The sequence below is a fragment of the Cervus canadensis genome, chromosome 31 (assembly GCF_019320065.1).
Source record: "Cervus canadensis isolate Bull #8, Minnesota chromosome 31, ASM1932006v1, whole genome shotgun sequence".
In the NCBI taxonomy this organism is placed as follows: Eukaryota; Metazoa; Chordata; class Mammalia; order Artiodactyla; family Cervidae; genus Cervus; species Cervus canadensis.
The window spans coordinates 5,438,701-5,463,307 of NC_057416.1; the positions used below are offsets into that span (position 1 = coordinate 5,438,701).

At 44.1% G+C, this 24,607-nt stretch overlaps 2 protein-coding genes across 12 annotated transcripts in view; one reads left to right on the forward strand and one right to left on the reverse strand.

The window, feature by feature from the left end:
• MCPH1 (microcephalin 1) overlaps positions 1 to 24,607 on the forward strand; it is a 220,651-nt gene that overhangs the window by 103,023 nt on the left and 93,021 nt on the right. The window contains exon 13 of one of the 11 annotated variants that reach the window (XM_043454469.1): positions 1,412 to 2,633. The exons of the other annotated variants lie outside the window; for them this stretch is intronic. Coding sequence (XP_043310404.1) covers positions 1,412 to 1,522 — 111 coding nt within the window. The 3' untranslated portion in view covers positions 1,523 to 2,633. Of the gene's footprint in view, positions 1 to 1,411; positions 2,634 to 24,607 lie in introns of those variants that run through there. 11 annotated transcript variants of the gene reach the window in all.
• Positions 1 to 24,607, reverse strand: part of ANGPT2 (angiopoietin 2) — a 56,998-nt gene that overhangs the window by 9,930 nt on the left and 22,461 nt on the right. The window contains exons 2-5 of the mRNA XM_043454480.1: positions 15,579 to 15,734; positions 12,195 to 12,316; positions 7,215 to 7,447; positions 5,015 to 5,142 (exon numbers count right to left, since the gene is read on the reverse strand). Of these exons, the coding sequence (XP_043310415.1) occupies positions 5,015 to 5,142; positions 7,215 to 7,447; positions 12,195 to 12,316; positions 15,579 to 15,734 (639 nt within the window). The remainder of the gene's footprint in view (positions 1 to 5,014; positions 5,143 to 7,214; positions 7,448 to 12,194; positions 12,317 to 15,578; positions 15,735 to 24,607) is intronic.

A 24,607-nucleotide genomic window follows, 5' to 3' on the forward strand; every position in this document is an offset into this window, starting at 1 on the left:
AAAGACCCACCCCAATAGCTGACCCAGAGATCTGTGTTCCTTAGAGATTTGTTGGGAACAGGACATGTTGGCTGATTGGCCCCAAATCTCTCATCTCCAGCCTGCAGAAATCCATTGCTTCGTGTCCACATCCCTGAAAGCCTTTATGATGGTTGCCAGTCCCTATCAACTCTCCAGAGAGTTGTGTAAAAGGGAGACTCTTGGATTGCAGAGCTTCTAAGACTGCTTTGATGCCGTGGAGCTGTTAGGCTTCCTCCGCATGTAGGATCAAAATCAGGTTCCCTGGTTCGCCCCTCGGAATGAGGGTCCAGAGCTTTGTGTGTGAACCGAGCGGGGCCTGGCGGTTCCGCCCCGCAGACCCTGACCTCCCGCTTCTCTCTACCTTGCTCACAGCCCCTGGTGTTTCTCCTCCCAACTCTTTTGAGTTCTGCTTTTAAACGGGCGTGGTGGGTTTAAACTTTGCTCAGGACATGGGATTCTTTCTTGATCTAAGAGCATCCACGCTTAATTTCAGCTCAGCTGGAATTTTATTATGAAATTAAAAACCCCTGAAAATAAGATTACACAAATAGTTTTAAATAATGAGATTACAGTAGAACGAAGGAGTTTTCCAAAAAGTTAAGATAAATTTCCCTACGCCCTCCAAGATAGTAAATATGAAAGTTAAGGTTCAAAACCAATTAGAAGTATTCTTTCTTTGTTGTCCTCCACAGTCTTTGGGGATAATTTTGGAGGTGGTTTTGGCAGAGTAAGTTTAAATGTGAACTGTACTGCTTCTTGAGCTGAAATCCTAGGGACTGGGGGCTAACGGCGCACCCAGAGTGCACCCAGGCCTGCCCTTCACTGTGCGCACTTGTCTGCCAGCCTGTTTTGAGCCAAACCAAGAGCAGCAGCTGGAACCCAGCACCGGTTCTTCTGTCCCCTGTCTCTGCCACCTTTCTAGGCTCTCCCCAGGACCGTCACTCGGCCTGTATCGCCTTCCTGGTGATCCTCATGTTTGGGAACATGTGTTCCATGAAAGAAAATTGTATTTATCAAGAATGAAATAATTTTCCCATTTAAATTAATCAGTCATATGAAATCGATCTGCTTAAGATAACCCCTTACCTCTCTGAACTGACATTATTATTATTAATTATCATTATCATTGCTCTGCATCACTCCGTTCCAAGCCCCAGGCTAGGTTCTTTGTATGTATTATCTGTGATCTTACAGCAACTTTGCTGTGATACTCTTAATTCTACATTTTCGAAAGGAGAAAAGATTTGGTAAAGTCAGGTTAAATTGATCAGAGTCGTTCAGCTATTAAGTGTTGGCATATAGGATTTGAATAAGGTCTCTTTAATTCCTGAGTCTGTGATGTGTTTTCTACTCTGTCATGCTTCCCAAATGGGCTTCCCTGGTGGCTCAGACAATGAAGAATTCACCTGCAGTGCAAGAGACCCGGCTTCGACCCCTGGGTCAGGAAGATCCCCTGGAGAAGGGAATGGCTACGGTGCCAGAGTGGGACACGACTGAGTGACTGACACACATGCTTCCAAGCACAGAGAAGCTTGGCTCTCTTGTTAATAGGCCAGAAGTCCCTCCACCCAGCTCCACGCTGAAGCCAGTTCATGAATAACACTGCCTCTCACTTGGTCCACGAGATGGTCAGTACTGCCAACTTCTGTCAACATGTCTTTTAAAAAATCCTTCTAGTAAATTAGCTGAATAAGCTCCACTGGTCTGAGCAGTCACGTGAACACCTGTGGACTCTCCTACCCTAAAAGGTGTGCGGGGGGTGACAGGCCTGCACGCTGTTCTCACTGAGCCTGTCCTCGTTCCATGACTACTTCTTCAATGTCAAGATCGCCCTGATGAGTTACTGATATTTAAATCAGAGAACGATTCCATCTTGTTACGGAAATCAAGACCAAGGGCTGGGGTCTAGAGCTGTACTATCCTCTAATGACATTAGGGACAATGATAGGCTCATGAGAACATTTTTTAATATTTGTCCAACTTGAGGGGAAAAAAAGCCACACAGCATTTATAAAAACCGAAGCATGGTGGCTAGTCGGCTCATGCTGCTTCCAGAGGAGGGCCGTGCCCCAGTGGGGCTCCCCACGTAGCCAGGGGTACTGATGAAAATGGCGGGGCAGGTCAGAGAAGCAGAGGTCCCCAGGTAACGCCCCCGACCGCCCTGCTCCAGTCACAGCAGACCCGAGGGCAGCCAGTGCTCCTGGTCAGCACCCCTCAGCACGGGCCAGGGGCCTGGTATCTTGCTCTCAAGTTTGATGTCTTTGAGCACATAACACTCAATTTAAATGTCATGCTTCAACTCTGAGGCCATGGTGAACAAGTGATTAAACAGCAAACGGAAAAACGTTAGAAGTCAGGTATCCTGTGAAATTTGGGGGAGGAAACCATTGTGTCTCTGAACTAGCAAAAACAGCAATGCTTCTGATAAATGCCACCGTGCAATGTCTATCTTGTACAAAAACCTAATGAATTTCTTTAAAAATCTAGTTGAAATATTTAGGCGCAGAGAGGTTGTCTCATGGCCCTTTGTTATTGTTGTTTAATTGCTAAGGGGTGTCCAACTCTTTTGCGACCCCATGGACTGTAGCCCACCAGGCTCCTCTGTCCATGGGACTTCCCAGGCAAGAGTACTGGAGTGGGTGGCTATTTCCTTCTCCAGGGGATCTTCCTGACCCAGGGGTCGAACCCGAGTCTCCTGCATTGCAGGTGGATTCTTTACTACTGAGCCACCAGGGAAGCCCCTCGTGGCTCTTGGGGGCAGCCAGAACAGTCACGCTTCCAGTACATCGACTGGATGGCGGGCACCGAGCCCCGTCCTCTGTGCTCACCTCCAGCGTCACCCCGAAACTGCTGTGTGAGACAGGGGAGCCCGTGGCACATCACAGGCGAGGGAGCAGGGGCTGCAGGCCGGGCCGTGACTTGCCGAGAGGCACATACCGGCAGAGTCAGAGTTTAAGCCTAGGTCTATCAACTTTCTCAGGTTGTGAATCATGGAGTCTGAAGTCTGGAGGGGAGTCCAGAGGTAACTTAATCTGGACCGTATATCTTAGAGATGAAAAAACGGGGGTTTCATAGATTGTTGTTCCCTGCTGTTCAGTGAGTTGTTTTTACCGCATGTGTGTAAAAGGGCGTGTAAATCCTAACGTTTCCAGCCATGGCCTGAGACTCCATCACCCCAGAGCCATATATCATCCTCTTCCAGCACTGAGGCTGTTGGGCTGGAAGAGCCACTGGGGCAGAGACACATACTAAGGCCGGAAGCACTGCACCACACTAGGGCGGCGGGGGCCCCGCTGGGTCTGTTTCGGGGTCATTCCACTTCATTCTCCATCCCCTTCCTCCTGTCACTCCTGTCCCGCCGTCCCCCTGCCTCCAGACCAAGGGCAGGCCAACATGTGGTGACAGACAGTAGTGTATAAGAAGCTGGCCTGAAACCCAGCGAGCAGAGGGGACTGAAAGGCTTGGTGCAGAGTCTGCGCGTTACTTTTTCATTGGCAACAGACTGGGTTTGTGTTTTTTTTCCTCCCCCTAGTGCGCTGCTTCTAGGGTGCTAGGACATTAACTGGCTTTCAAGGTTGACTTAAAACACCATGAATGAGTTAGATTTCTTTGAAAAGTATTATTCAAGATAAATTGACTGTTTATCTTTTAAATTCATAATCAAGCATATGTTACTGTTTCAAATTCCATGTCTTTATAATCTTAATGTTTGTGTTTTTTATAAAGTGTTTTTCTTTATCACCATGTTAAATACTGAGGATAATCCTGAGTTCAAAAGGCTAATACTTTCAGGAACCTCTAACATTTTCATTTTGATGCAGTGTTGAGTACCTTTTCCGTAAGTGTTTCCGTTCATTCAATTTGTAGCTGCTTTTACAGTTAGTTGTAAACATATTTATAGGTATTTAACAAATACAGTCGTCTCACAGTTATATAGTGCTTCACACTGATTCTCGTGTAAGGCTGTTTTACCTTATCGAAGCCACATTGAAATATTCCCTGGGGAAGTGACTCCCCCCTCCCAGCCCCCCACCGCCCCCCATCTAAAGCTTAACATCTCCTGCAGCAAATTCAGGAGCCACACTCCTGAGAAATCCAGCATAACCAAGAACACCGAGTTAAGCTCTACACCAGCTTCTCCTCATGGTAAGTTCTGGTTCTTGGTTCACTTATGGATGTACTTGGGAAGAAAAGCCCATCAGACGGGATGAGAACAGCCCTAAGCCCCTCAGCAGCAAGTCCACAGCCTTCAGGGCTGTAATGGCGTTTGCACAGTTGGTACAGAGGGACCAGCAGATGAAACTGCCAGCACCCTGGAATGAACTAGCAGCGCACACCATCGCCGTGTTCCTCAGTCACACACTTGCAGCTGGAGGAGAAAAGCCAGTGTCACTTCAGGATGTCCCTGACGAAGCAGTAAAAAGGATTAATGTTATTAAACCTCTGCTGCTGCATGTGTGTTTTTTTCTATTCCGTTTGATGAAATGGAAGTGGGTATTAATCCTTTATACATATCAAAGTGCCTGTGGCTATCTCAAAGAGAGAAACTGTGACTTTTAGTTGCAAACTGAATGAGCTTTTTTTTTTTTTTTTTGAATGAAATACCAACCATTGCTACATGAAATAAGGACCAATGGATAAACTATGGTTATTCAAACTCTCGGATTTTGGAAAACATTTTCTTTACAACTCACAGAGAGTCTGACACCTCAAGACAGACAACTGACAGGATGCGTGACCAAGCCAGATGCACGGGGAACACAAGCAGATGACCTGCAGGAGGCAGACGCACAGGATGAGATGGCCGTTCCTGCATCGTTCATAAGCATCGTCAGTGCTGTGTGCTCAGCGGCGGGGCTCCGAGTTACTCGTGGTCAGTGTTGCTTTGCTCTGCATGCCGCTGGCATGGTGTGAGAACTATGTATGCAGCTGTTCTGCTTCTGAAACCACCTGCTTCAAGCCAGGGGGCTGAAAACGAGAGGCAGCGCCTTACCTTGATCGCCTCCGTGGAGTTAGGGAACGTCAATGTGTAGATGCCGCTGGTGGTCAAACCTGACTTGAATGCCTCCCCGCAGTCTCTGAAGACAGCTTGTTCGTCCTTGGCAAGCAAGGAGTATGAGGCTGTTTTTCAAAAATAGGAAAACTTTTAAAAGGAGTTTGTGAAAAGATAAAAGCTGATTATTTTAAGATGCACTTATTTGTAATTTTATCACATTTGAATTGTTATAGTGAGATGCTAGTTTCTTAAGCCTTTCTGAAAAAGTTCCTCTTTCAGCATGTTTGGTATTAATTCTCAAAGATCATTACCAATAATCCATACTTCCTTTTTCTTCCCATCAACTGTACTACAAGTACTTTGCAATCACCCTTTGTAAACTATTACTTGTGAAAAAATCTTTCATCTTGAGTAGAATCAGATAAAGTGATTACAGAAGAATAAAGAAGAACATACCTAAAAAGAGTGTTGGCTCTGCAGTGGCTGCACCCACAGCCAGCTCGCCAGTTAGGCTGTGGTGTGGATTGTCTTCTTCTTGTGTGTCTGAGGCCAGCTATTTATATATTAATATTTCCTTAGACCATTGGGTGAAGACTCTTCAGTATTCTTTGGATTTTTAGCAACCATCTCACAGTAGCTTGTCTTAAAGTATAATGAAAGTGTTAACGACTCAGTCATGTCTGACTCTCTGCGATCCCATGGACTGTAGCCCGCCATGTGTTAAAAGGGAACCTAAAATGTATTTATCTGTGTCTTTGAAATTCTTCCTTATAAGTGTAAAACATCTAGGACTATGAAATTCTTTCAAATTTTTTGTTTCACTCTCAATAGACTTCCCAATCCTTTTCTTTTTTCCACATTAAAAAAAAAACAAAAGTGTTTGTGTGCGTCTGTTCTTGCAGGTATGTGTTTATCTTCCTTCAAGAGACTGACCAGCGCCCCAGGCTCTGGACCAGCTGGGGTGGGCAGGCCGCTCGGGCCGGGGCTCCGTCCACCTGCCGGCCGAGGCGCGGGCAAACCAAGCTCGTCCTGCGGCCTGTCTCCCTGCTCCCTGCTTCTGCCAGGATCTGAGCTGTGTGGTTTTCCTCTACTTTGGCTCATCAAAGCCAGCACCTCACACTGTCTGGGTCCCGCCAGGCCTCAGAGGACTGTCTTTTCCTTTTCTACACATGTGAAAAAATGCAGAATTTTTCTAAAGTACAAAAGAGTGCGACTCTCGTTGAAAGGCGTGTACCGCAGACCTGCCACGTAGCACAGGTTGTGCTTGTTTCTCTGTTTCCTGGTTTAAGTAGAAACCTTGTTTAAACATCTCTGTTACTGACGTGGGGATAGCCATATGACTCAAGGGAAATGTGAGAACATACTTCTTACAGAAATGAAGAAATATCTCTACATGGATCACATGTAAAGTGCATCTGTGTTGAAAGAAAGCGGTTGGAAGGGCTCTAGGAAGAGCTAGGCCCAGTGTTTGAGAAAAAACAACCTTAAAATACTGCACAGGTTGTGTATCATCTCTCTAGTTAATGACGGAAGATGTATCCCTGCTTCCCTCTTATACGGGAGTTGAAAGGTAAAACAGGAATAAGGAAGGAGAGATGCAGTGTGGTGAGAGCAGGACACTGGTGTTTCTTGGATACGGGGCTTATGCAAGTGTTGTCTCATTTAACCTTCACAACAACCCTATGGGCCTAGTATTGTTTTTCTCTGTTAAACAATAAAAAAAAGGTCCATTCTGCTTTAGTAATGGAGAAGGAAATGGCAACCCATTCCAATATTTTTGCCTGGAGAATCTCCATGGACAGAGGCTTCTGGCGGGCTGCAGTCCATGGGGTCGCAAGGAGTCAGACACGACTGAGCGACTAAGCACGTGGTTTAGTAACTTGGCCAGCCCTGTGCACCTTTGTTAGCAATGGAACTAACTAAAAGAAGGCTCTCTGAGCCCAGGAGCAAAAGGTTGTTTGAGGTGGTTTGCCTCATAATAGTTAATTAGTATAAATATATATTCCCCTTCCCCTCTCTCTCTCCTTCTTTTTAATTGGTTCCATATTAAGACCCTACACAGTATCCACATGAAATATGTAAGAGAAATAGTGCCTTTCTTGGAAGATAAAGGTTTTTTGTTTCTTACTGTGAATTTTCGAATTTTCACCAACTAATGACAAAACGGAGGAAAAATTTATCTGTAAACTTTACTTACGGTTTGATGTTGACATCAGAGTCAGTAAATTATTAACTGTCTCCATCAGATCATGTTGCTGCTTTTGGAGAACTGAATTATTCACTGTAGCCGTCACCAGTTGTTTCTCTAGTTCTTCAATGATGGAATTTTGCTTGGACACTAACACCTGGAGCTGGTCTTTCTCTTCCTTGATTGACCGAAGTTGAACTATGTGCTTGTCTTCCATATCTAGAACTTTCTTCTCCAGGAAACTTGTAAAGGGGGATAATTGTTAGTTAGTGAAGGGTTTTCTGATAATCATCAAAGCCATGAGCTTGGTAAACATCTAATCAGTTTCTTAATCCTTATACAGTCATTTATATTTATGGAATTTCTGCTTCTGCAGGGCCCTCTGGTAAGATGTTACAGGAGTTATAAAGTAATCAGATGTTGCCGGAGCCGTAAGGATCTCAAGCTTGCTGAGATCAGACAGAGGACACAGATATGACATGGGCATGAGGAGAAAGTGCCCTGGTGAAAACATAAGGTTCATGACTAGAAGTTTCCACATGCACTGCCTGTAAAGACCATGGTTTTTCTCATTGAGGGCAATGAGAAGGTGCCCTTGGTGTTGAGAACTCCTGGGGGTCAGAGCTCTGGGCTGAGAATGTCACCTCTGCATGTGGCCCCCCTGGTGTTACTCTATCTGTGGGAAAGTCCACCTGCAGTCATGAATCTCTACCTAAAATGAAGGCCTTAGATTAGATGATGATATCGGAGACCCCTTCTAGTTCAAATAATCTGTGAGTCTGTTATTCCTTTTTCGGGGGCAGTAACATTTTCTGAAACTTTAACCTTGGAAACAGCATTACTAAGCTAACTAAGGGCCTGACTACCCATTCCAGGTCTTACCAATAAGCATTAACAATCAATATTAATACTAATTATTAGTAAATTCAGTTGCAGCTCTTAAATTTATCATGGTCCAATTGTCAATTTTTTTCTTTCTCCCAAATCTCTGCCAGTATAATCCAGAGATCAGTCACATCCTGGCCTAAAGATTGAATCTTAAAATTACATACAAGCAGGTGCTGAAGAGTGAAGCCCAGCATCAGGCCATCCCAGACCAGACTGGCTGTGAGCAGGACCATGTAGCTCTGTGTTTAAAGCTTACAAGAGTCTCAGAGATCAGATCTCAGAGCCGTGGCCTGCAAAATGCACATCTGGCCCCATTACTGGCTTCTGCAGTCAATTTAGTGAGTTGTATTATGCTTTTTGTTTCCCTAATAAAAGGAAATTAAATAAGAGGGATAAGACATGAGAATAAATTCATAACAAGAATTTTGCACAGTGCGGCAAAGGCCATGGTCAGTGTGGGCGGATGGTGGGCGGGGGAGGGGTGGTGCCGGGGGGACCCCTGTGTCCCTGACACTCTGCTCGTTAGCTTCTCACGTGGATTCCTGATACGGGATGATCTGCTCGATCATCACCATAGAAGTTGGACGTTGGTACTGTGTAAGTTTATATTAACATAATTCATGGCCTGTTGAGAAATGTGGAGAAATTTCCCTGTTGGCAGAAATATCAAGGCTGAATCATGTTTCTTTTATGTGTTTTTATTGCCTCTCTTCAGAAGGGGACAGTATAAATGACAGTGCTTTTCAGTAACAACTGAATCATACAACGGTAATTGTAATTTAATTCAACTGTGCAAGTAGCCCCTAAATCATTTATTTTTAGAAGGAAAGAAATGATAAGATGAAAAAGTATAGTAATTTTCAACTTCAGCTCATCGTTATTTTCAGGAAAATGTTGATGCTATTAAGTACTTTGACTTCACTGGAAAAAAATTAAGTACTTCATGTTCCATGAAGAAAGCAATCATGCTTTGAGAGAACTACTGAAGATAATTTAAAATATGGTTTGTCAAATGTGCAATACATTCATGTATTTTTGTAATGATGAAATCTGCAGATGAAATCTTAGGCTAGTCCACATCTTAGGCTAACCTCAAATTTTAAGGTATCTGAAAACAGCGTGCCAAACTCACTGAATGATATAAAATCAACACGACTTTCCTATTATTTATTTAAAGTTGTTAATGAAAAGAAACATATTCTTGCCATTTCATTTCATATTGTGTCAAAAGAGAACATGATTCCTGCAGCTGCTGAAAAGGTTATTCTTCTGCAGGTATAGATTCGTCGTGTATGGTTTCTGTAAGTCCGCTGATAAAAGCTGCACCTTTCAGTATCCTCACTGTGGCAGGTCACTCAGAAACAGTCCTGTGGCTCCCGTCTGCGTTAGGTGTGTGCATTCAGTCATTTAGTTATGTCCGACTCTGCAAGCCCATGGACAGCAGCCTGCCAGGCTCCTCTGTCCGTGGAATTTTCCAGACAAGAATACTGAAGTGGGTTGCCATTTCTTTCTCCAGGGGATCTTCCCAACTCAGGAATTGAACCCGAGTCTCTTGCATCTCCTGCATTGCAGGTGGATTCTTTACCACTGTGCCACCAGTCTGAGTTAGATATTTGCAATTCAAGTGTGGGGCTCTGCTGTTGCAAGTGACGTAGGATTTTAGTTTGTTAGAGATGTTTGTTCAGCAGAGTGGTTTTATGGAGAAAACGTTGTGATGTTTGAAAATAACTCAGGGGCTTCCCTGGTGACTCAGATGGTAAAAATAACTCATATAAAAATGGGTTGAAATTATTGGAAAAGCACACTACTGGTCAAAATGTCAGTTAACCGGGGAAAACTGTGTAGGATTAAGGGGGGAGGGAGGAATGTGAAGGATCATTTAAGCAAGAATTATCAGAAAACACAGCAGCTTCCTGTGTGGTTGGAGTCACTATTTTATACATTGTAAAGCTTTAACATAGGGAAGAATTTTGTCAAATTATGGATGATTAAAAAATGTAGTGAAAGTTGTTGATTGCAATTCACAGCAGTTCAGGCTGCATTTCACAGCAATTTAGGCTGAAAAAAATTGCATATTGTGATAAGTGAAAATATTAAGCAGTGTATCTGAATTGAGAATTAGATGCATGCTTTTCTAGACAAAAGGCAGTACCATTTGACAACTATTTATAAAGTTGTCGTCTAGGTAACATAACTGACACATGTCCAGCACCAGGGTGTCCCAGCATTACTGCAGCCCACTCAAGGGAACACTAAATAAGGCGATTTTAACAACATGAAACAAGAGACTCTTAATATATCTCAGTTATTGGCCTCAGACTTTTATATTACTTTTCGTAAGAGATAAATGTGAAACATTAAAATATTTAGAATAAAAATCTACTTGGTACAGATGAATGGATAAAGATGTGGTACATATATACAATGAAATATTATTCAGCCACAAAAAGAACAGAATTTGAGTCAGTTCTAGTGAGGTGGGTGACCCCAGGCTTCACAGAGCAAAGTAAGTCAGAAAGAGAAAAGTATCGTGTATTAATGCTTATTTATGGAATATCTAGAAACAATGGTATCGATGAACCTATTTGCAGTGAAGGAGCAGAGACTCAGGTAGAGAGCGGACGCACGGGCACAGTGGGGAAGGGGGGAGTGGACGGACGGAGAGAGCAGCTCTGACGTATGCACACAGTCACCTGTGAGCTGGATGGCTGCTGGGAAGCTGCTGTCATCCTCACACAGGGAGCCCAGCCTGCTGCCCTGTGACGGCCGAGCGGGGCGGGCTGGTGGGAGGGGAGGGAGGTGGTCCATGTATAATTATGGCTGATTTGTGGCCTTGTATGGCAGAAACCGAGAGCCCTTGGACTGCAAGGAGATCCAACCAGTCCATCCTAAAGGAGATCAGTCCAGGGTGTTCATTGGAAGGACTGATGCTGAAGCTGAAACTCCAGTACTTTGGCCACCTGATGTGAAGAGCTGACTCATTGGAAAAGACCCTGATGCTGGGAGGGATTGGGGGCAGGAGGAGAAGGGGATGACAGAGGATGAGATGGCTGGATGGCATCACCCACTCGATGGGCATGGGTTTGAGTGAACTCCAGGAGTTGGTGATGGACAGGGAGGCCTGGCGTGCTGCGATTCATGGGGTTGCAAAGAGTCGGACACAACTGAGCGACTGAACTAAACTGAACTGACTGATGGCAGAAACCAATACAACACTGTAAAACAATTTTCCCCCAATTAAAAGTTAAAAAAAAAAAAATCGACTTGCTTTTCAAAACTCTCAGTCAATAATGAATTCAATCTGTTACCCAAGGAACAGAATTGTTTCAGTTTAGTTCTCAATTAAAGGAAACAATGATCATAAGACAGTAAGTGTGCCATCATTTTTGACTGTGAATGAAGAATTACTTCATTGTGTAAGTGTGTTATTACATGTTGTAGATGCATGTCCTGATTAGAAACGAGGAAATGCACACACTCCGAACGTGAACAGAATCACCCTCCTACGTCCCCACCTGAGCACGCCTATGAAAACAGTTCCCTCTGGTCACTGTAATCTTGGTTTTTGTATCAGTTTTTTGAGAGCTTTTAACATTTTATTTAGATATTAACATAACTGTATTTAATATTAACTTTTGTTTTTACTTTAGCATATGCTTTAAAAATAAACATTGCATCTTGGAATGTGCGTTGGTTTACAATAAGGTGTAGTTTTCCTGCTGTAGGCCATTTTGCATTGAAATAAACTAAGTTCTCAGAGGCAAAGAACTTGTTAATATCAAAATGCCTCATAGTAGTTTTCTGTGGATTAATGTAAAATCCTGAGGTAAAATTTGGAGGATTTGTGTAAGAGGATCTTTAAGGGGCCCAGAGGGTTAAAAAAACAAAGCCAAGGACTATTTTAGAAGGTGATGCCATTTTGGTGTTTTTCTCCAAACCCTGTCCCTACGTTCCCGTCAGCTTGTGATCCTTGCACTGTACAGTAAGAAATGCGGCATTTCGAAAGCCATGCTTTTTTATAGTTAATAATCACTTGAAATAGGCTTTCATATCTAGAAAGTGTATGATTCTGGATTATACGTCTCTTTATATTTTTATTACCTGTTCTTATCTTGCAGTTTGCTTATTTCACTGGTCTGATCCAAAATCTGTTTTTCCAATTTGTTTGTAGAAAGGGAGTGTTCTAGAAGCTGAAGTTCAAGTCTTGTTGTCTGATTTAATACCTAAATGTAACAAAATAAAATTCCTACTTAGTATTTTTTAAATTAGATACAAAGTCATCTAAATTATGGGAAAAAATAAGTAAAATGTTACTTATATACCCAGGTATCTTAGTTTGTCATATTTTTCATTTTCAGAAAAGGTTTGTTGTGCTGGAATACTTCAAAGTGTGCTAAATATTTTTTTTTTTTTGGCCATGTTATTTTGGAAAGGATTTAATAGTTCTGGACAGTGGTGTTTGTGTCAAATAATATAATGTTCATTTTCTCGTTCTGCCGTGTTTTGTTGTTGCACACAGTGGAATAATCAGGAGCATAAAATGGTCATATTTGATATGTCAGAGATAGCTGATAAAGTGAGAAGAGGCATTTCCTCTGCTGCCCCCACATCTCTGTGTCAGTGGACAGAGTTTAGAACCACCGGCTTCCATTCTGACAGAGACAGCTCGCTCTTAGCCTAGCATTTCCTTACTTGTGTTCACTTGTTTAGTCTCCCCCACTTTCCTTCTCCATGTCTCTCTTTCCTATTTTAAAAGTCATGTCAGCCCGTCAGGAAACGGGAGCATCAGTATGAAGCAGGAGCTGGCTCTCGCTCTGCGGGCCTTTCTGACACACACCACGTGCAGTATCGCTGTTCCATTGTGCTCCGACAACTTCAAGAATGAATTCTTTCGCCTTTGGCTGCATTTTAGCAGGAAGAGTGCGGTGACTCACGTCCTCTGTGTCATGGTTACTCAGGATGTGACGTCATGTGTTAAGTGTCAGGCAGAATTGTTGGCCGGAATGAGGGTCCTTGAAAGAAGCATTGTTTGCTCGGGGTCTTTGTCATTCATGAACGCCTTGGCATGGCCCCGTCACACGGGTTTAGGGACAGCCTGGTCTTCAAAGCTGGATGCCTTCCTGCCATGACCACTCTTCTGTGCATGAGTAAAGACCCCGGCCAGCCTCAGGGTGTGATTGGATGCTAACACCCGGAATATAGATGAGGCCTACATCTTCTGTGGGCCCGAACATTGTGCGTTGGTTATTGAGAGAAGGGACTGGAAATTCGTCTTTAATTTTGCTCCTAAGGGAGCTCAGTGAGTTCAGGTGGAACTGGAAAGAAAATGGCCTCTAATATCCGACTAAACACAGTAAGACGGCTGAGCCTAATCAAAGACATCGATTATGTGTCGGGGTTGATACATAATTGTTGATACATAATTTGGTTCTTTGATTGAGTAAGATTCAGCAGGGGAGGGGCGACCAATGGGTCCTGACCAATCCAGGACCAATGCGCTGTTTTTCCCATCACTTTTCCAAAGGCCGCCAGCTGCAGGTGACTCTAATAAATTTCCCAGGTCTTGTGGTTGTCTGTTGTGTCTTAAGATCTCAGGCCTCCAGCCATCCCTCACAGTCTGGTTTAATAGTCTCTCACGCTGACAGGCTGGAAGAATCTTCTAATCAAAACCTTCCGTGTTTGAATTTAACCAGCTTCACACAGTAATTGCCCACCAGATACCTGAGTAAGTTGATACATAATCGATGTCTTTGATTAGGCTCAGCCGTCTTATTGTGTTTAGTCGGATATTAGAGGCCATTTTCTTTCCAGCCATCTTCCTATTCTCCTGTTTTCCACCTAGTTTTGCAATAGATTTTTAAAAAATCATGCGACCCAACAAAATCTCATGAAATGCTAGTGAGTCTAACTTATAGAGGACGGCCAAGGTTTCCGTTATTGCTTTGTATCTTATACTTCTTCCTTAGTCTTCTCTGAAACACGAGCAGTGCTGAACTCCAGGTCTTCACGGCTGTACGTGGCTGTCCCTGGTTGAGCCGAGCGGCTCCCTGTCGCAGCGTGTGGACGTCTTACTGCTGTGGCTCTCCTTGTTGCAGGTGGAGCGCAGGCTGCCGGCCTGCGGAGTCTTACCTCCCCTGACCGGGAATTGAACTCATCCCCCGCATTGACAGGCAGAGTCTTACCCACTGCGCCTCCAGGGAAGCCCAGGACTGTTTTCTGAAGGGCTTGATTGCTCATCAGTTGTATTCTCCAAAGGTGGGCGTGTGACTCAAATATTACTAATCTATTTTAATAGTTGACCATGGGTATGTGTATACATTGACTTTTCGATGTTTGTGTCTTAACTTGTTACATTTAATTTACCTGATTTCTCTTATCCTTTATCCCCTCCTGGCTGATGCGGGGCATGTCTTGGTCCTTTAGCTTAAGTAGCACATGAATCATAAGATTATACAGGAATAATATGTCATGGGAACCATTTTCAGTTAAATCTACTTCTTTTTTTTTTTTTTTTTTGAGCATTTCTTATAACTTCTGGTAGGAAGATACTCCTCATAAGCCTATAAAGAAGTCAGGATTAGAACCCAGCAGGCCATCTTATCAGTGGTGAATCTTGAACTTAGAGCTTCTCCATAGATCCCCCAACAGCACCGTTTCCCCACCTGGACTCTTTGTACTGGGTCATACGTGGCGGGCCATCCAGCATGGCTCCAGACGAACTTCATTCTCTTGTTTTGCTGTTATTCTTCTAATATTTTCATAGTTCATATTCTTCTTTCCTACCATTAATTGATAGCTCATAGAACCTTAAAGCTCACAGGGACCTGGCCAGCTCTCCTGTCCAGAGTCACCGCCTCAGAGGCCTGCGGAAAGCTGGAGCCTCGCTCCGATGCGTCATCGGGTCAGCCGTGGAGCTCAGGTCTTTGGGCTGAAAGTCAAACCATCTCTGTGCCTCAACTGCGCTTCTTGCTCTTCCCTTTGCCGCTTTCTCTGTAAGCTCACACCACAAATCGCATAAGCTCACACCACGAATTGCATAAACTCACATCACATAGACTGTTTTGGCAGTTCTGTGAGCTTTGTGAGCTTAGGTAGCATCTTAACTCGAGAGTTAGGGTTAAGAACCAAGTCTCTAGCACTCTGCCTCAGTGCTCTTCGTGTCTCAAGCGCTCAGAACCGAAGAGCCCGTCTGGGGCCCAGAGCACATCGGCAGGGTGGTGGACACTTACCTTGTGGCGGGTGTGAGTAATGTGAGACTGGTCTGAATGTCCTCAGCAGAATACATGTAATTTATGTCAGCATTAAAAACATACATTTCCTGATTGTAATTTCTACCTAGACACAGATTCTTAACTTCTTATTGAGTCATCCTTCTTTCTGCTTTTCTGGAGCTTTCTCTGCTTCTCCCTCGTGTCATTAGGTAATGATTTTGTGCTAGTTATTTGTCAGTCTGGGCCACTCTGTGTTCCCCGTTTCCCTACTTACTTGGGCTTCAACATCGGTTAACTTCCGGGTCTGCTCTGCAGTTTGATTTAGCAGGTTGGTCCCTATTTCTATCATCACAGCGGTCTGGTTCTGCACCGCATTCTGTTGTATCTCCACCATTTCTTTCTTCATGTTGTCCTGGATGTAATTCTCAAGCTAGAAAAGAGCAAGCGTCAGAAAGACAGTCATTGGTCAAACGATGAGACATTGTATTCCTAATTTGTTTCCCTGCCTTTTAAAACATCTCTTGAAAGACGTGTGCCTTGCTCTGATATGGGGAAATCTTGCTGTTTCTTTATCACTAGCAATAGAAAACAGCATGATGTTATATTCATGCAAAATCCAGCAGGTCAGTAACAGCATGTGTGGGAGACAGACCATTTAGGCAGCCCTAGAAGTCCACCCCGTGGCAGCAAGGGGTGAAACCACAGCTCAGAGGCGGGCAGGTGACCTGCCATCCGGCGGGAGAGGCCGCGGGCAGGTCAGTGTGTTGGGTTCATGTGACGCAGAAAACAAAAATTTGGTATAAGGAAGCATCGCTGTTTTTAGCATGTTCTAACTGTGGTTTCTTGAAATACAGGCTCTAGAAGACTCTTAAGCTAGAGCATGAGGAAGGACACCCCTTTGGGTTTTCTGGGAAACTCAGCGCCACACTCCATAAAGACCACTACACCCCCCCCACCACAACTTCCCTCTTACTGAGTTCATCACACGTTAGACCTGTTAAGTTTCTCTGTGGTTTTTCATGGTTTTGTCATTTTCCTGATCAGGCAGACTTAATCATATGCTAGTCTGTTCATCTTGCGTGCCTGTCAGGATTGGTTCTTCTGCCTTGAGTTGCTGTGGACTGTGGGTGGGCCAGTTCATTTTAACATTCGCTTATGTGCAAGAACATCGGGACGCTCATTCATTGCCATGGTATAGATGCCTGTGTCTTTGGCAGTTAAAATACACAGTTAAATACAAATGCAGACCAGCCAGGTGTGTGTGTGAGAAGTCTGTGGGCTCCAGGCTGTGCACAACTGTTCCTCCATTTTCTGTGAACTCTAGGTAAGCTGCTCGGCTTTGGGGGAACCACAGAGTCCTCATATATATAATAGGGTTTCGGTTTGGTCAAGAGGAACATTTCAAGGATTAGTTAAGCTATATTTTTAAAGGCATTGTGCCAAAAGGTCCATAGTCTTTGTTAATTTATTCTTGCCTTTTTCCTCACCCCGCCGCTTAAAAATTGTAACTTTTACAATTTAAATACATGATCTAAAATAACTCATGGATAGAAGTTTGTAATTTCTCCTCCCCTCTCTCTCTTCTTCTCTCTTTCTGCCTGCCTCTCATTCCCCCCCTTCCTCCACTACCATGGGAATAATGGAATTTTTGAGGTTAAAGTTAAAGCTATGTAAATCATCCAGAAGAGTTGTCTTAGTTACTCTTAACACCCAACAAAGATAATATTTAGAAAGACATATTCTGGGAAGTTTGGAACTATTAAAGATACACTCAAGCTGGAGTTTGGTTTAAGTCCATATGCTGAAGTAGTAATTTACAAACTAGTAGAAATAAGTCTTAATCTTCTCGTTGGTTTCTGTAATTAAGAGCTAAATAGAAGCAGGTCTATCTCCCGTCATTCTAAATCACATAACTAGAAGGGGAAAATGGATCCTTAATCGTCCCCTACCCTGACTCTAGAACTAAGAAGTCAAACGTGGTTACAGTCACCAAGAGCCACGAGAGGCCTATTTACAATTCGACATCTGAAAGTCAAGTTGCAATTTAAAATTAGACTCAAGAACTTCAAAAGACATAAAAGACCTAAATTTTTTAAAATAAAATTTCTTAACTTTATGGCCATATCCCTCTGTAAGCTTGAAAACAATAGGATATAAATGCTTTTTAAGTCACTATTTTTCAGCTTTTCTAAGATGACAAAGTCTATGTATGAGGTGTGCACATCTCATGTGTAAAAGTATACATATCAGTGTATGTTAGAGGGGAAATTACAGGTCTATATACATGTGCGTATATAGATACTATATTTGTAGTGTATACATATATCATATATTTTTATGTATATAATATATGCAACTGTATAAAGTAAAATTCTATATGATACTGACCCAATTGCTAACTAATTGAAATCTTTGAGAGAAGAGAAAAACAGAAACAGGAATATTCAGTCTTAGATTTTTTTTTTTTGTATTGATTCTCAACAAGTTTTGTGCTTTCACACTTGACTCAGTGAAATTAAGATTATAAGAGAAAAGGGCAATATGACAGTTGTACATATATAATGGAATATTTCCCAGCCATTAAAGAAAAAGAATTTCAGTTAGTTCTAGTGAGGTGAATGAACCCAGGGCCTATTATACATAGTAAAGTAAGGCAGAAAAATAAATACAGTATATTAATGCATATATACATACATATATATATATAAATATGGAATCTAGAAAAATGTTTTTGGTGAGCTATTTGCAAGGAAGGAATAGAGACACAGATGTGGAAAGTGGACTTGTGGACACGGGGAGGGAGAGAGAGTGGAGAAAGGAGCGTCAGCATGCGTGCTCTGTCAGGGGTAGAATGTAGCTGATGAGAAGTTGTGCGGGACAGGAGCCCAGTCTGGCGCTCTGTGCTGACTGCAGGGACAGAACCGGGGAGTGGAGGGAGGAGATGGAGGTATAACTGTGACTGACTCGCACTGTTGTATGGAGGAAACCAACACAACATTGTAAAAAAAAAAATGTATTTAATTTAAATTTTAAAAGCATGTAGTTACTCCCCAAAACAAAAGCAAGAGCAACAGTAACACCCAGAGTAACTCTAGTAACTGAAGTCCAGCTGACGCTCATTGGCTGCTCCCATGTCTCGGCTACCGTGCTCACCTCCTTCCAGGGACCCAGAATCACTCACGCGGGCACTTCTGGACTCTGGAGCAGACTGGTAGTTCAACCCAGAGGCCACACCCCACTTCCTGGCTTTTAACAGCAAAAATGGTACATTCCAAAACTGATGTGAGCCTGCCTTTCAATGTCCAAGATTCTCAGGGCCTTAAAAAAGAGAGGGAGACCACCTACCGTGCAGTTAAGGAAGCTGAAGGGGTCATTTTTACTCACAGAAAAGCCTAGATGTGAAGATTACCAGTGATGATTTTTATCTCCTGGGAGCATCATGACAAAAGAATCTTTTTCACTCCAAAGATTAATAGTAATTTTTAGAGAGAAAGACTCTGAACATTGATTATACAGTATGAAAATTTCCCATTTAACGAAGCCTTTCCCAAAATCAGCAAAGACCAGATCTAGGAATGAAGCAGTTTGGTTGAGCCACGCCGACACCTGTGTTTTAAAAATTCCCATCTCTTGAGGTTGACGGATTAGTTATTTTCTAGTTTATTGCCCCAGTGCATCTTTCTGTTTAGTATCCCCTCTGTTTAATTGCCTTCAACTGAAACCCAGAAATACCGAAATCGGCCCAGCGAAGTTTCACTCTAATGTAAGGAAGTCTTAGCACGAGAAAGCACATGGGACAGATGAGGCCTTTCCTGCCCCTGGCAGCTCGCTGCAGCGGTTCCCGCTCTTGCCATGTGCGCTCGGTTGCTCTTATCAAAACAGTTTCAAGACACCCGAGCCTCCCGAGGGAGGGACGTGGTTCTTTCTCGCTTCGCGTGGGTGGCTTCACGCACTCATATTTTGCAGGGATGTTTGACTTTGCCCTCATGCCTGAACACGATTAGGCAGCAGTTCTGATTTGTGGGTCCAAGCGCCTCGGAAAGGTTCCCATTACAAGCTAGAAAGGACTGCGTGGCCGTTCATCATGTCCTCGTTTTCATCGGTGGTCCAAACACGCCTCCAAGTATGGGTCCTTGAGCTGTTTCTCTTTCCTTCGGATTCCCATGGATTATCCGCACTCAAATTAACATTGTAAGCCTGTTGCTACGTTTATAAGTTGTGTAGATGTTTTGCTTGATATTATTTTTTATTTGTAAAAGAGTTGCACTCCAAACACCATCTTTTAAAAGTTGGCAACACATCGAAATTCAAGCAGCCAGAGGAAAATATTTTAGCAAAACATAGACATATATGTATTGTTTTAATGTGAAATATGTCCAGAGGTTTTTCATTGCTCCCCCAACGTTTGGAAAGATCAGATTTGACAGGAAAAATAAGCCCATTTTCGAAGCAACTCTGGCAGATTGATTACACACCAAAATGTTTTCCTGGCTGTCTTCCTTCTCACCAACATTATCATCATTTTCTTTTTTTTTTTTTTTGCACCAAAAGGAAAGTAATCTTGAAATTGGCTGGGGAAAAGAATGCATAGATAGTATACAAAGCCCATCCCTAACTTTGAGATTTTGATGTTGGTCATCACTTCTGTTTTTTAATTTATTTTACTTTTGGCTGCCCTGGGTCTCCATTGCTTTGTGCAGGCTTTCTCTCGTTGCGGCGAGTGGGAACGACTCCCGAGTTTGGTGGTGGCTTCTCTTGTGGTGGAGCGCAGGCTCTCGGCGCACGGCCTAGGTGGTGATGGCACATGGGGTCAGCAGCTGTGGTGCAGGGGCTTAGTGGCTCTGTGGCACGTGGGATCTTCCTGGACTAGGGATCAAACCCATGTCGCCTGCATTGGCAGGTCGATTCTTACCCACTGAGCCACAAGGGACGTCTGATCACTTCTATTTAAACAAAGCTCCATGTCCTGGTGTCTTTTTAGTTCATTAGGTTTTGTCCTTCTGGACGACCTAATCTCCCTAGACAATTAACAAGTAACTTGAGGTTTCCTTGGAAACATTTTGTTCTGTAGCATTTCAATTTAGAAACACGATATTTTAGCTGTTCTCTTTTTCCTATCCAAAAGGATGCTCTTCCTCCCTTGGTAATCCCTCTGACTTGATCCCTTCTTCCCACCCAAGATGTGCCGTCCTCTGTCTTCTAGATTGTCGTGTAGCCCCTAGTTCTGGCCCCGTGATCTGAGAGTCAGCGCTTGCTTCAGGCTCCATCCCCCGCAGCTCCTGTGCCCCCCTGCACCTGGGCCTGTGAGCTGGTGGCAGCACACGCCCTTCCTGACCTGCGCGTAGGCTCCGCGCCTCACCCCCTGCGCACACCTGCCTGGAGGCACCAGACACGGAGGCCACTTCATCCCTCCGACCCGTGTCATCTTTGCAGAAGCCCTTTCCCTTCCTGCAGTCAGCCCCTACACCACTGCACGCTCTCTTCAAAGAGCCCCACATCCTTGCATGTTGCGATTTGATGTTGAAAACGTTTCATTTCTGTCTCCTGGCTGTTTAAATCTCCTCACCCTACAAGTCTGCATTCTTGTTTGCTTGGGATACAGAAATCCTGTAACCACTCTCCAGCCATATGCCCTAGTGACAATGAGCAGAACATTTACTCCTATAATTAGTTTGAAAACTTGAATGCAAGATTATTAAATCCAAGGGTATTCTGTTTGGAAGGCTTCTGACCTAATGTTCTTGGTTCCCTGTCACGAGGAAACCAAAACATCTTTCAAGGTCTTCAGACAGAGAAGTGGCAAAGCTGGGCTTTCCTCTCCCTCCTTATGAGGCTTATTTTATTTTGCTTAGTGTATCTGGAGATCTCACTGGCCAAGCAGTTGTGTCCCCAGCAGAGGTTAAAGGGGAGAGGCTGGGGGATATGGGTCTCAGGCAAACCTTTGTCGCCTCAAACCTTGCAGGGAGCTGGGGGTGAAGGAACGGTCCCGCCCTTCAGAGACAATGTTCAAATGCCCCGTGAGCTGGGAAGTCCTCTTCATATCAATGCCGCACTCGAATCCCTGTCTCCCAGAAGAGCCCACATCAAAGCCACTAGCCTTCCGTCAGCTCCAGAAGTCTCCCTCTGCCCTCCTCGGGCTCCGGGCTCCGGCAGACAGCATGTCAGGGAGGCGGGGCCCTGCAGCACAGGCCTTCTGGGTGGTTGGTAAACAAACCTGCTTGCAGCCACCAAACAACCACGTGGACCCACGCCACAGAAGATCGCTCGAGCACTTCCTGTAACTCATTTGTTCTGGCCTATTTTCCACTTTTTTCTGTTTGTTATTTACGAGTGACATTCTGTTAACCCGATCCTGTGTTTTTAGATAACCCCGTTCCTATTTTCACTACTATAAGGAGACTAAAAGTGTGCCCGGCGCTGCCTGCAAACTGCAAGACACGGTAAGGAGCAGAGCCACACGTACCCGTTGCTGCTGAGCTGAGGGTCACAGCTTGTCCCCCTCCTCCTGGGACAGAGAACGTTGTAATCATCTGAGTGCTCCAGTGTATCTGGGCTTGTATGTCTTCACTTTTATTGTGGGTGTCATTTCGTGTTCGTTTTCGTCATTTAGCTGGGTTTCTTTTATATATATATATATATATATATGTAACATATACTATCTCTTTGCCTATTCTGTGTTACCCTTACCATCAGTCCAAATTCTAAGAAGAAAATGTATTTTTCCCTTCAGAATATTCCAGTCATTTCCTACCAATAGAAAGGCAGTTTTTCATCAATAGCATCCCTTTTTCAAATATATGCAAGCATAACGAAGCTGGTATAGCAACATAAATTTGTTTGAACATTTCATATGGGAAAAGGGGTCACATTTTACACAAGATGCAGCTGTTAAGAGGGCTTTGAAGATACATGTGTATTTACCCAAATATCTTCAAGAGCCCTGGCTCACAGCACCTTGCAGATACTTGTCGGTCACGGAGCAAATAATATGTAGCAGATCCTGTAAGGTCATGTGTACACTTACAAACAGCAAGAATAGTTACATCATTAACAACTGCAAAATGCTTTTTTACACACATACATATACCTATGCATGTATTTCTTTAATGTCATTTGAGTCTCAAGCTGCCTTGGCTTGAGTTTCCCTAAAGCAGAGCCCACGACAAGCACACTGGCAGGAAGTTTCCTTAGGAAGTGGCCTCAGGGAGCCATCTGGGGGTACAGGCCAGGGAAGCCAGACAGGAAGCTGGTTCACACACGTGGACTCCCTTGAACACCACGGCGGCCCCTGGTGAGAAGACCCACAGGCCCTTCTGAGGGCCCCCAGGAAATGCATTTCAGACCTTTCCGCCTGGGTTAAGCACTCCCATCCCACTGCAGGCTGCACTGCAGGGCCCCGAGGATGCGCTGGAGGTTGGGCAGGAAGCTGGGTCTGTGGGACTAACGCCCACTGACTGCTCCCTGGGGAACTGCCTGGACGAGGGGGGCCCAGAGGACCAGCCAAGGCCTACAGAGTGGTCCCTGGTAGCGGGGGCACCCCCAGGCCTCACTCACAGAGCAGAAACCCCAGGAGGAGCACTCACATGTCTCCCCGAGGCCTGTGGACCCAACTCTGCTGTGACACAGGTGAGGGGCTCGAGGCCCAGGTCGTGTGGGATCGTAGGGTTGCAGCCCTGACTTCTGCGGTTTGGTGGTGGTGCTGAAGAAACAGCTGTCGTGAAAGCAGCCCTTCTGAAAAGGGCAGTGTTGCTAACAGATTAGAGAAAGGCTGGGGCTGGAGACCAAATCGAGGCCACGATCACCTGTGCCGAAGATCAAGCAGGAGCTCAACAGACTCGAGCAGTCAGAGAACTTCCCTCTGACCTCAGCAAGTGCTCCCAAGCTCCCAGCAACCACACCCAAGACAACCTGCTGACTCCTGCCAACTTTGGTCTGGTTTCTGGTTCCTGGGCTCTTTTGTTCTCAGCCTGGGAGATGCAAGTGATGCTTCCTACAGAGATGCAAAGAGAACATACAATTATTCTTTCCTTTGTAAAAGGAATTGTTGATTATTACAATGGGAAATTCATTGAAATTCAGCTCTGGGAAAGAGATTTGATGATACCACTCTAATGGCAGAAAGTGAAGAGGAACTAAAGAGCCTCTTGATGAGGATGAAAAAGAAGAGTGAAGAAACTCTCATTGGCTTAAAACTCAGCATTCACAAAACTAAGATCATAGCACCTGGTCCCATCACTTCATGGCAAATAGAAGGGGAGAAAGTGGAAACAGTGACAGATTTTATTTTCTTGGGCTCCAGAATCACTGCAGACAGTGACTGCAGCCATGAAGTTGACACTTACTCCTTGAAAGAGCTATGAAAAACAGCTGAACAGTGTATTAAAAGGCAGAGACATCACTTTGCTGACAGAGGCCCGTCTAGTGAAAGCTATGGTTTTTCCAGTAGTCATGTACAGATGTGAGAGTTGGACCATAAAGAAAGCCAAGTGCTGAAGAATTGATGTTTGAACTCTGGTGCTGGAGAAGACTCCTGGGAATCCCTTGGGCTGCAAGGAGATCAAATCAGTTGATCCTAAAGGAAATTAACCCTGAATACTCATTGGACAGAATGATGCTGAAGCTCCAATAATGTTGGTCACCAATGGGAAGAGCTGAGTCATTGGAAAAGACCCTGATGCTAGGAGATGCTAGGAAAGATTGAGGGCAGGAGGAGAAGGGGATGACAGAGGATGAGATGGTTGGATGACCTCGTTAACTCAATGGACATGATTTTGAGCAAACTCTGGGATATAGTGAAAGACAGGGAATCCTGGAGTGCTTCAGTACATAGGGTCCCAAAGAGTTAGAGACGACTGACTGACCGAGCACACACATACTAGGGATTTGTTTTTCAGTGATTCTAAAACACTTGCCTTCGAAAATTATGATGCCACCAAGAAAAAAGTGAAGTGAGTCAGTACTTCAGTGTCTTTCTTTGGCAGGCAGAACCTTTGAAACATTATCTGTCTCTCTTTATATATATATATTCATGAACATGTATATTAATATAAACACATCCTCACATGTGGAGATAAATGTAGATGTAGATATATCCATCCATTGTCACCTCTCTGTGGGGTGATAGACCTTTAAACACCATGTGGAAATCAGTGACATTGTTGAACTCCCTAGAATATGAGTGAGGATTCTAGGACCTGCATCCCAGTGCTAACTGGTATTGGAGTGAAAAAACCCTGGAGACCCAATGCCCAGTCCGGGACTCTTACCACTCCACTGGTGTACCTGTCCACCCCTGAAAACTTT